The sequence below is a fragment of the Perissodus microlepis genome, chromosome 1 (assembly GCF_051167445.1).
Source record: "Perissodus microlepis isolate ML-2025 ecotype Zambia chromosome 1, ASM5116744v1, whole genome shotgun sequence".
Taxonomy (NCBI): domain Eukaryota; kingdom Metazoa; phylum Chordata; class Actinopteri; order Cichliformes; family Cichlidae; genus Perissodus; species Perissodus microlepis.
Window position 1 is genome coordinate 3,807,001 of NC_140461.1, and position 12,454 is coordinate 3,819,454.

General features: G+C 39.4%; 1 protein-coding gene across 1 annotated transcript in view; it reads right to left on the reverse strand.

The window, feature by feature from the left end:
• Positions 1–12,454, reverse strand: part of LOC146393167 (neural-cadherin-like) — a 325,691-nt gene that overhangs the window by 74,607 nt on the left and 238,630 nt on the right. The window contains exons 29-30 of the mRNA XM_084927227.1: positions 10,104–10,225; positions 5,811–5,934 (exon numbers count right to left, since the gene is read on the reverse strand). Coding sequence (XP_084783353.1) covers positions 5,811–5,934; positions 10,104–10,225 — 246 coding nt within the window. The remainder of the gene's footprint in view (positions 1–5,810; positions 5,935–10,103; positions 10,226–12,454) is intronic.

The window sequence follows — 12,454 nt, forward strand, 5'->3', positions numbered from 1 at the left end:
CTTGTCTGAAAGAAGACAACCTTCTCTAAATTGCTCCCAGTGTCCATGCATGCCAAAAGCAAAATGCAATGCAATACAAGGCAACATCTAGACTATGATTTACTAAAAACATACAGAACTTTTTGCTGAATATATATTTTGTTGAAATGAGAAAACATCATCTGTCCACAGTGTTCTGTAACTTCTGTTATGAGGTAAACTTTTTGCTGAGAAACTGTAAATCAAGTTTCGAATCATAGCTAGTAGCACTCAAAAAGCTATTAGTGAGTGTGCTGTAACTGCACACCTCCCTACTTAACAATGTAGTGACAGATATGTCAAAAGCACAGAAAACCTTAAAGCTGTAATGCTACTCTGAGAGCTGAAGGGAGAAAGGAAAGCAGAATAATGATAAGACGAGGATAGAGAAAGTGGAAAACGGACAAAGGTGAGTGACAGCAAGGGTAAGAGAGGCAGAGAGGTAGCTCCAGAATAGAAGCATATTAAAAGGAAATCATTTCCTGTCTTTTTACCTGGATGCAACCTCACTATTACCACCGGTCTTACTCCAGTCTCATTTATCCTTTTAATTCATTCACCTTTTCCTGTTTAGGTTCCATGCAGCCATGCACCACACTTCACTGGTTTTAATTAAGACAACATGGTATGCAGTGTTAATTTTGTCAATGGGAACTGCGATGAGAATTTTTCAAGCCAAAAACGTACTTAAATTTGTACCTTTGTACTGGTAGATTTTCATACTAAAACTATCATAAAAAAATGTTCAAGACATGAGAATGAACCACGTTTGCTTTGCTCAGCGGCCTTGCAGATTCTGTGGAAAGATTCAGCAGCTTCTGAATAGTTTTTTCTGCCTCCCAAAATCTCTCTACTGGTTTACCAGCTTAGTTTCATAAGAAGCTCCTTACTTTCAGTAACACTGTGTCTGTTAGCAATGTGATCTGAGAGTTTTATACATATGAACTAAACCTGTGTGCACATTACCGTGTGAAGAAGCAGCAGAAGACAAACATGCAGGCTGTAGCTAACATACATATAGGCAGGTAAGATGTTCTTTAGATTTTCCCAAAATACTGAAGAATACATCAACCCATCTACTCAAACTAAATCCAGACAGGATTTTAGAGAACAACTGAAAGAATGATGTTATGGATGAGCTGCTACTCTTCAGTAGAAATAACTGTGTAGCTTTGGCAAAGCTAATGCTAATGCTAGCTGACCATGGTCAACTGTGATTTTGTTCCAATTAAGGATTGACTGATTAGCCAATTCCAGGTTGCAGGCAGGTGTTTTTGGAATAAAGTGTTATTTCTGTAAATACATTATTAATTTCTCTAATTAAATAACTTATAAAGGACAATTAGTATATAGTTCCTGATGCTGTCTTCACTCCGCCTGTGTACAAAGATTCAAACATGCAGCTCTGCTTTTCTGTATGAGCAATTAGCCTTATAGGTGGATACAGAGGAAAATGGTGACGTGATCTTACAGCTTTGAGGACTGGAGGTACAGACATTACTTTTATTTTTATTTAATGAATGGGCAAGAGCACAATGGTGAAATGCAACTGCATCCAAAACGGAAACAATAATGGTAAATGGCCTGTATTTGTATATCGCTTTTCTAGTCCCTAAGGACCCCAAAGCGCTTTACACAACCTGTCATCCACACATTCACACACTGGTGATGGCAGCTACATTGTAGCCACAGCCACCCTGGGGCGCACTGACAGAGGCGAGGCTGCCGGACACTGGCGCCACCGGGCCCTCTGACCACCACCAGTAGGCAACGGGTGAAGTGTCTTGCCCAAGGACACAACGACCGAGACTGTCCAAGCCGGGGCTCGAACCAGCAACCTTCCGATTACAACGCGAACTCCCAACTCTTGAGCCACGATTGCCCCAATAATATGCTGCTAACACAACATCAGCTCTCTGTAAACATCTGCGCAGACAGTATGCCAACGCTGAGCTAACACAAGTGACGTTAAAGCTACTGAGACACCAAATTTTAATAGGCAGTGGTGAGCAGTCAGGCCTGTAGTGCTGTAGCCTTCACTTCACTGTGGCAATTGCATTTACTGTCTTTGGCTGTTTTTCTTAATCCCTGCTTTGTGTTGTTAGTTTTGGATTCGTACATAAAAACTAAAAGTCATGATAACGTTGCTTTTGTTCACATCGTGCCGCGGCAGTGAGCTAGTCTGTGATTCCCACCCGTACTGCCGGTGAGGCGGACATATCAACATCAGCTACCTTTTTACCTCATCGACAGGCACTCACACCCATGCAGAAACAGATGATGTTGCTATAGCAACAAACATGACACACTGGAACATTTTGCAAGGAAAGGAACAACAACACCAGAGGAAAAGGAAAAAAATAAAAATCATACAATGCCGGAACATGTCCATCAACATTATTAATCATCAGCACGCCTACTGTTGCATGCTTTTGGGGATTTATTATACTCATGTCCGCCCACACACATCATGCAGATTCCTCTCATTAGTACACAGTGTTTGTGCAGCCTCCTGCTACATCCCTGGCTAAGGTAAACCACACTAACTCCAAGCCTTCAGCACTGCAGAAAGACAGACTTATATCCTTTAATATCGCCGCTCTTGAGATTCAACATCTTAACAGAGCTTTCAAATTGTCTACTGAATGGATACAAATAAATTGTGTTTATAGAGACAACAGTTCTAAAAGCCACCCCTAGAGGCCTCGTGGCTCCTCACACCTAACTGGAGTGCTAAATGAAAGGATGTTTGAATTGACTGGCCAAGGTTGTTTTTCATTTAAACATAAGTGTGCAGAATAATAACTGCTCTTTCCCACAAAACACCTGGGTTATTACTTAGCAACACACAGACACACCTGCATACACAGAAATGCCTTATTAGTAGACTGAAGAGGAGTCCTTAGAATATGGGTGGACCACAAGAAAAAAGAAGGAAACACACACACAAACACACACACTAAATTATGGAAATTTGTCAGTTGCACAGTTTTATGTGTTTAAAACTTCTGCATCATTACTGTTTTTTTTTGCAAACAACCAATTACTATTTAATGCTGGAAACAGAGGATGTGTCTGCAGGACACCGAGAGAGCGACATATGCCTGGTAATGAACCCGTTTGTGCTGACACTGACCTCATTAAACGGAACATGTATTGGACTAAAGTGACAGAGAGGTTGTGTAGTAGTTGGCTCATGATATTAGGCTCACATTATTGACTGTTTTTATTGGTTGGCTGGTCGGGCTAATCAATTAACTCAGCGGTCCTAGCGCATTAAATGCTCATGTGTACCCGGCTGAAGGCAAGCCACAAATAACCCACTCTGAGCCAGCTTTCAGTGTTTTCCCTGTCCTCACTACTTCTATTCACACACACACACACACACACACACACGCACATTAGAGAGTGACCATAATCCAGACAATGATGAACAGCAGTCTCACAGTAATTCTCTCAACACTGAGCCATATAATATACTCTGTTATGACTAGTGAAATATAATTTCATAAATTATTTAGAATATAATCTTAAACTGTACAAACCAATCTCAATTTTATACCTAGAAATATGATCTCCTCCACGTCCATTATGTGGGGCTTATGTGCTTTAACTCTAAGAAAGAAATCCATCATACGCAGTGCTGGCATAATGCGATGGAAGCGGAATCAGCAGGAGAAAAACTATTTTGCTCATCTGCATTTAAAAGCATATCAGGCCTGTTCACATAAATTTCCTGTGATGTTTTTTTAATAAAAGTGTGCATTTAGTCAAAATCTTCCACTCCAACATTTGAATAACTTCCCTGAAATGGTCCAGCAAAAATACGCTACTACCCGTTGTTCACTTCTCTCACTTAATTTGAATTAGTAGCTGCAGCAGATTCCAACATGCAGTCAAAACAGAACTGGGTGATTTTATTTGATTTTAAAAACACTGTTGGCTTCCAGCAATCATGAAGAAAGATAAAAAGGATAATTGGAATAAAGAAATTACTATTCCCTTTGTTTTTAAAGTGAGTCTTTCCTTTTGTCCAAACGGAAACCTCTGACGCACACGCCAAAGTGCCATAACTGCAAAGTTCCCCTAATGGACATCGAAACTGCCTTCAAAAGTGAGTCTACCTGCAGACTCTCCTGTTACAAAGCTATGATTTGATTGGCTGCTATAGGTGAATGGCTATTTTTAGGGATTGCTTTACCTTACTGGAGTCACTGAACTGACTGAGAGCTATCTGACAAGTAACATGGCTGTCTGTCTGTGTGATGCAGCTTGCTAACCGCACTAGCTACATTAGCTAGCTGCACTAGCTACATTAGCCAGCAACCATAGCTACCGTATTATCTAAATATGGTAACATCTGACCACTAACAACCTCACATTATTGCATACCCCAGAAACCAATATGAGAGAACAAGTTGTCTATGTAAATCTTTTATACAATGTTAGAAATCAAGTGCACACCTTTTCTTTACAGCTTTACCTCCATTAACCCCAAACTCAATCCAAGTTAGCTTCACCTCCAGGAAAGATGATGAAAGGTCTGCTACCAACAAAATCTATACAGAGGAAGTTTAACTGTGGTGGTTATTAACAGATGCCTCTAGTTGTGCTCGTCTCTGGATCAGTTTGGCCCACCTCCTTCCAGCAGGGCGCAACGAAGATGTCGGTTCGTGTTAAGAGTTTAGTTGCTCACCCTGTGAATACCACACAGGCCTCCCAAGGCAAACAAGCCATCTACAACCTGGGGCACCCTTCAGCACCTGAAGACATGCCATGGTAGAGATGGACTAACACTACCCAACAGTTGCACATGTGAGACACACTCCACAATCCTTGTCTGCACCACCCTACCAAAGTATCCTATGCCCCCATTACCTTCAGATATTAAGACAATATTGCCCAAAATTCTGATTACACTTTTCCACCAGATTGAAAACACATCTAACTGTGGAGGACAGTTTTAACGAAGTCCAAATCATAAATGCCACTATTGAACAGATGCAGAGTGAGAATGTGACATTATCACAAGCAGCGAGTAACAAAGGTAATTTAAAAAAGTGTAATAGGTAACACATAACCTATTTGGAGCTGAAAGTCAAACATCTTCCAAGCAGACCCATTTAATTTCTAATTTTCTGCCATGTGAGTTTTGATTACCAGGGAACCCACATCTCACACAATCTTTGGCAATCCAGTCTGAAAAGCCTGACATTTATGTCTAAATACCAGTTAAAGCAGCCGAGGCTCAGCAGTTTTAGATGGACAGGGGCAAAATGTAGCAGTCACAGCTTTATTTGATTCATAACCAAAAATTGTAGCAAAGCGTGCAATTTTAACCAAAATTTCAGGCTTCAGAGGACTGCAGGTTCACACGAGGCTATCATAAGAGAAGCCTGTGTTCATACAGAAATGATTTGGATTTTGTTGGGGCTGGGCTCAGATTGTCATGGCTGAGTATAGAGTCCTTGACTTTTTAACTCCGGCAGAGCTGGTTACTTGAAAGTCTCGATTTGATGTCAGACTGGGCAGGAGGGGAAAGGTTCATATTCCATTTCACTCTTAAAGTGCATGTGTGTAACATTTGAAATTTCTTTGAGATTACAGTTAAAAGCATAAAAACCCATCTCACACATGGCACAAGGGGACTGTGAATGTCGAAGCCTGTTATTAATCCATTTATCAGCTGGAGTGCAGGTGTGAGTTTAACTTTCCTTGCATACTGGTGTGCTAATGGTTGTGTGGTTATGTATGGGTGTGCGTGCGTGCCATTGTATTATAAAGTGTGTTACCTTGCTGTCCACGATGAGGTTACGGACGCAGCCGGTGAAGTGTTTGTGCTGAAGCTGGGGGTAGATGTATGGGATGTCCTCGTTCACACCGCCGAGCTGAAGCACCTGACTCATGTTCAGGTGTCTAAAACACACAGCGGGACAGAAGCATTCAAAAAGCAAGAAAGGATGAAACAGAAAACTATTAGACTTTGCAGCAATGAGAAAGAGTTTTGAACCTGCTGCTTTAGCACTTAACAGTCTTATTTTAATCAGCCGTTTGCAGTTCAAAATAGGAAATCGAACATGTTATCAGCAAACAAAATCTGCTGGTTCATTCTGCTAAGTCGCCTAATTAAAATGTGGCGTAAATCTTCTTTTTACTTTTCTGGATGCCCCCTTATTTTCTTTTTCTGTCTCTTTATGAAAGAGAAGTTGCTGCTCTAAAACAACAACAGTCTTATTCTCCATCTCTGATTGTCGGTGTTGTCACGAGTATCCACAGTCTGTGGAAGAATCTCAGAGGATAGACGTTTGGTGTCCAGCAGCAAGAGTATTTTTCATCTAAGTTAATGTGTTTGGTTGTAGCCCGTCCAAACAGCAGGCAGACGCAGGAGAATGGCAACAATCATTTGGTAAACATAGAACGCTGATAAGAGCACTACAATTACAGCCAAACAGTAAAATTAGTTGTTAATATTAATACCATACTTCGATGGTCTATGGGGCTGCAACGCTAACTGCAAAACTTTGGACAGTTCTTTACATTTGCAGTTCCTTAAATCAGCGGTCCCCAACCCTCAGGCCACGGACTGATCCCAGGCCACGAGAGCTGAGGCTCAGGTGTGAAATTTATGGTTTTCAGGGTTTTTATCGTTAACTCGGTTTCCCTGGGTCTTTTCCCGTGTTGTAGTTGTGTCTCTTATTTTTAAAGAAATATTTACGTGTTACCATAGCGACCAGAGAGCATTAAGGGGCAGAGAGGAGGATGTTACTCTTAATGTTGTTGGCGCATGGCTAATAAAGTGAATTCACGTTTATTATTATATTTACAAAATACCACAATTTTTGTCTTGGTCTTATCATTTTATTTTGTTATATTTATCACCGACACCTTAAAGGCCGGTCCGTGAAAATATTGTCTGACATTAAACTGGTCTGTGGCACAAAAAAGGTTAGGGACCGCTGGCTTAAATGTATATATGCATACGACTTCCCATATAAACAATGGGATGTCGCATTTTCTTAAATGTAAATGTTGTAGATTTTGTGACACTGAGCCTATGGAAGCCCGTTTCCGCCACTAAATAAAAACAAAAAAGCTAGTATCCATAACACGAAATTTCGAGTTATTTTCTCGAAATTTCGACTTATTAACTCGAAATTTCGAGAAAAGTAACTCGACATTTCGAGAAATATAACTCAAAATTTCGAGTTACTTCGAGTTAGCTCTGCCAATCAAAAATATACGTGAATGAGGTCACTTTCTTGTTACCCGGAAGCATATGGCGCAGAGGAACGCGCACTCAAAAACGGATCCCAACAAATTGGCGCTTTTGCGAGTACGTTTGCTGATAGTAACACCATGTGATTCAGCTAATAACACAGGGATTTCATCATTTGTGAAGCCAGGCTGAAAACACTCAGCAATCTGTGCATTCACGACTGGATGTAATACCGGTAGCTTAGCTGTAGCATTTGTAGCTGAGGGCTTCAGCTTCCGGGTAACGAGGAAATGACGTCATTCACGTAGATTACTGATTGGCAGCGCTAACTCGAAATTTCAAGAAAGTAACTTGAAATTTCGAGAAAATAACTCGAAATTTTGAGTTATGGATCCTTTTTTTTTTAGTGGCGGAAACGGGCTTCCATACTGAGCCAAATAGTTTTGAATAATTATCATTTTTATAATTACAATACAACTTACTGGTAGATTTTCATAGTTTTTATCATGAAACAAATATGGTTTTGTTTTTTTAATCACATGTTCTGTATATAAACTCATAAAAGACAACACAAACAGTTTCTATTAAATCTGGTGTATAATTTCTTTTTGGGTTAAATTCGTTGTTACTTTTGCAAAAATAATTCTGAGGTTTTATGGCAAAGAGAGAGCATACAGTCTCATCTGGCTATACGTTCATTTTACAGCATAATATTTAGTTCTCATTATAAAATAAACGACCAATGCAGCTGTAACTTTCACCATGCAAAGTGACACGACTTATTTTGTATTTAAGCCCCACGCCCCCAGTACCGGGGCAAAAGGGAGGAGATCACGTTTAATCGGTTATAACCAGAGATGGGCAGTAACGCGTTACTGTAATCCGATTACTTTTTTCAAGTAACGAGTAAAGTAAGGGATTACTATTGCAAAAACGGTAATTAGATTACCGTTACTTTCCCGCGTTACTGCGATTTTTTTTTGCAAGAATGTCTCATGACAGTGACGTAAGCGAGTGCAAAGTTCCTGACAACAGCTGTGTGCAGATCAACAATGGATAATATATCGAGTGCAGAGACAGTATGAGCGTGCAGCGTTTAAAGCGTGGAAGCACTGACCTTACTTTAAGTTTGATTCCATAAAAAGTGACAAAAACATTAGTGTCCGTTGTGCGTGGGAAGAAAACTTCTTTTTACAGCGAAAAAACCCCCCTAAACTTCCAAGCAAGCACCAAGTGCGCTACGAGGTAATGGGAAACTCACAGAGAAACTCGAGGATTCTTCCACTGACCTCTGCGGCACCAGGATAAACCTCCGCCTACCTTACTCCTGCTTTACAGGTGAAAATAGAGCAAAAGGACCGCTAGTCTTTGACTTTATTTATTTTCTGTTGTGTTTTACTTGCATCTATTTGAAAGAGTGAGTGTAAACACACAAAAAAATTTATTTTATGTGCTGGAATGTGCAGAAAATAGGTTTAAATATTAAACAAATTTCTTCCAGTCAGAGAAACAAGTTTTAAAAATGGACTTTTCCATTTGATTACATTTTGTATGATGGATTATGTAGAAAAAGTAGAATTGGGCTGAAAGATCTATCGCTTTATCACCTATTCAGGTTGTAAATCGTGTTTTTAAAAAGTAACTAAGTAACTAATTACTTTTGAAAATAAGTAATCAGTAAAGTAACGGGATTACTTTTTTGGGGAGGTAATCAGTAATTAGTTACTGATTACTTTTTTCAAGTAACTTGACCAACACTGGTTATAACACGGGGTGAGAAATATAAGTCCAGACATGTGTGGTATCCACAGAAACCTCTGAATCTCAGCTAAAATGTCATATAAACCATTTCTACAACCACCAAACACATCGAAAACAAGCCATGATTAAACGAGCAGTTACGTAAATGCGCAGAAGACCGCTAAACAAACAAAACCGAACTGGAAATTCTCCAGACTTCATGTAACCGTCTAAAGATAGGCTGGTTATCTTCCAGGGCTATCACTGACTCCACACACCAACTTTCACCACGATCAGACCAAAATTCACCGAATGAACCGCAAAAGAAGACCACAAAAACACATAGCAGCGCAAATGCGCTAAGACAGAGATTGGCTTACGTCCCGATTTCCTCCGTTATTTTCGCCAGTAGCCGGTAGCCACGTGATTACCAGTAGTTACCATGCTTACCTAGCCGCTTACCTATTTTAAAAAAATAGCATTTTTAGGCCTGTTAATAAAATTTATTAATTTTTGCTCTTTAATACCTAAAAAATTCAACTGGCATGGTGTCCAATTGTGTGCCAAAATTGGACATTTTTGTGCAACGTCTGGATATTCATGTATTGACAGGGCTGTAATTTTTCACTGTTTCACTTTAGAAACATAAATCTTTGCACAGATGATGTTTATATGTTGGTTACTGAAATCCTGGAACCAAATGTGATCTAAGGCATATTTTTAAAAGGGTTATATGCTAAAAATTAAAAAAAAAAAAAATTAGGCGAGGATAAAATATACTTACTTTTTCTGTGTTCCAGTCTTAGTAACTTTGACACAGTAATATTTGCTTCAATATTTACACCTCTGATGAAATCTCACAAGTGTTAGCTTTATTTTGATACCAAGATAGTAAGGTCAGAGTTTGTAATTGCAGAGAAATAATCAATTAAATTTGGGCATTACATTTTCGAGCAGGAAGCTCAGAAAAGCAGCAGAATCAAACTTTGAAGGACACACTTTTTCTTTTTTGCAGTCTTGTTGAAAAATGGGAGCCTGCTAACACATGGACCAAATTACAAGCAAACCAAGTCTGAGGCAGTGAGAAAGTCTGTGGTGTGCACGTATCTGTTCAGGTGCTTCTTTTTACCTGTCGGTGTTAGGCGTAACACCCATCACTTCACAGGAAGAGTGATCTTGAGAGGTCAACCAGCTACCCACCAGTTCCTTCACCGCTGCCCCTGAGCATCGATCCAGGGTGAAACGTACTTCCTGCAGAGAAAACAAACCAGGGCACGTTGTACTCAAATAATGCTTCAATAAATCACAAATAAGTCATTTCTCTGAACTGTAATGAGTGTACTTTCAGCATTATTGCCATGGTGAGAACGGCATCTGACTCATATTTCTTTCATTAGTGTGTACTGCACTGCTCTGCTGCATGACAACTTAAACACGTGGACTTGCCTTAACAAGAATGCGATTAAGCAGAAGCCACAGCAGCTTATTCCAGTTAACTAGACTCTTTATTCCATCTGCTGTTTACCTCTCAGTAAACATGCCTCCTCCTTCCTGTAGTAATTAGTAAAGTTTTAACCCAAACACACACGCTACCCGATGGCTCACATCACAGGAAAAAAAGAATAAAGCATGTAAGAGGGCTGAAAATAATTTTTTTGGGGAAATCTGGTCCATTGCCTTAACCTTCCAGAAAAGTTGGCGCTGAAATCATTATAATTACTCGGCTGGATAAAAAGCCTGTATGTGCCAGCACAGTTTCAGTCATCAGCGTGCTAAAACAACACCTTTAACTTACTTTTCACACATCCACGATAAAAGCTTTCAGACATACGTCAGGAACACACAGAAAAAAATGTTATTATGCTTGGTAATAACAAGCATAATGACATTTCTATTTTCTGTCAGATATTGAAAGTTATAAATCAGTTAAAAGAAGAATACTCTGTGATTTGGATAACACTCACTACAGATGATTAACAAACACACCAGGCAGCATAAAGCAGCATTTATGTGTTGTTTTGTTTCACCTGCTGATATCACCTCTGTGTGAAAACAGATTCCAAATATGATGCCTACATCATTCATTCGAGTATGATTTTGGCACGTTTTTTCTCATATTTACATCATTAATAATAATAATAATTTCACTTTAAAACAGGATTTACATGCAGCGATAAAGTAACGTAAACAGTACGTGTTTGCATGATTAAACATTAATACAAACTCTGTATCAACAGTTAACGCTGCCGATTTTATGTAAATAATTTATTTTAGTTTAATCAAGTCATGTTCCTGTTAGCAGACCGTGGTTTACTTATTTATCAATGTGATTCTTAATGAAGGACAGCGAGACAATGGTTCTTTGGATCTATCATTTTCACAAATGTTACTTAATTTGAAGAAAACAAAAAAACAAAAACACTGCTCTTGGTTCTTGGCTGCTGAATCACAGAGTAAATCTCCCAACAACAGCACTGTCCTTCCTGCTTTGGATCTCATGCTGTCACACAACCAGGTTGGATAAGCCGCAGCTGACTATTCAGGACAAATGAATAGATTCACATGTGATTTAGAATAATACCATTGTGGTGCAGAATAATCCTCGCTGTAATAACAAAAGTCTGAATGCATTCTAGTGTTCACGCGATTCCGAATAATGCTATCGCATTACCCGAAAGTCTCACTGCATGCTTTCGTTTGGCTGCTCTCATTCTCAATATCGAACAAATTTCCCTGTGTTTGTACGTGTGGTGATGGGAAGCTGAGCCTGAAGCTGTTTTCCTTTCATTCAAAAGAAATAAAAAAAAAACTGAACAAAATTGGTGTTTTCTACCGAATTGAATAGTTTGGCAAAAGCCATAAATGAGACACAAATTTTAGTCACACTAGTGAGTAGCGAGAGTGAACGCTCTCTGATGGCGTCTCCTTTCTTATAACCTGAACTCAAGGCAGCGTAATAAGTGTGTTTTTGAAGGGCGGTCTGGGGAACATTGCAGGTCTTTGAGTAATGAGCTAAATTAAGCCATTTATAAATTAAGGGTGACATAAGTGTAATTATTCAATTTTAGGTTTTTGAGAGGCCTCTGATGGAGCTGAATATGAAAAGGCTTCACACTGGCCGTGTGTGTAAAAAAATGTGACTCAGTCCTGTGCTTTTACTGAAGTGCTCTAAAGTGGTACTGAAGTGGGATGCTGGGATGAAAGAAGGCTGAGATGCAGCCAGTCCAGCTGCTTTTAGGCACCCAAAGCCTACAGTGACACTGGAGCTTGGAGCTTTCATTATGTCACAGCATCTAGTAATAGAAGCAGGAACTGTCATTGATATACGATAGGCGAATAATATGCGGAATAATCTTAACAACATAAAGATTTAGTCCAATTTCACACTAATTTAATTAACTTGCAATTATTTGGGGTAGAAGATGTTGCAAGAGGGCTATTGCAATCATCTGTCTGCAATTATCCTCCTTTGTACTCTAC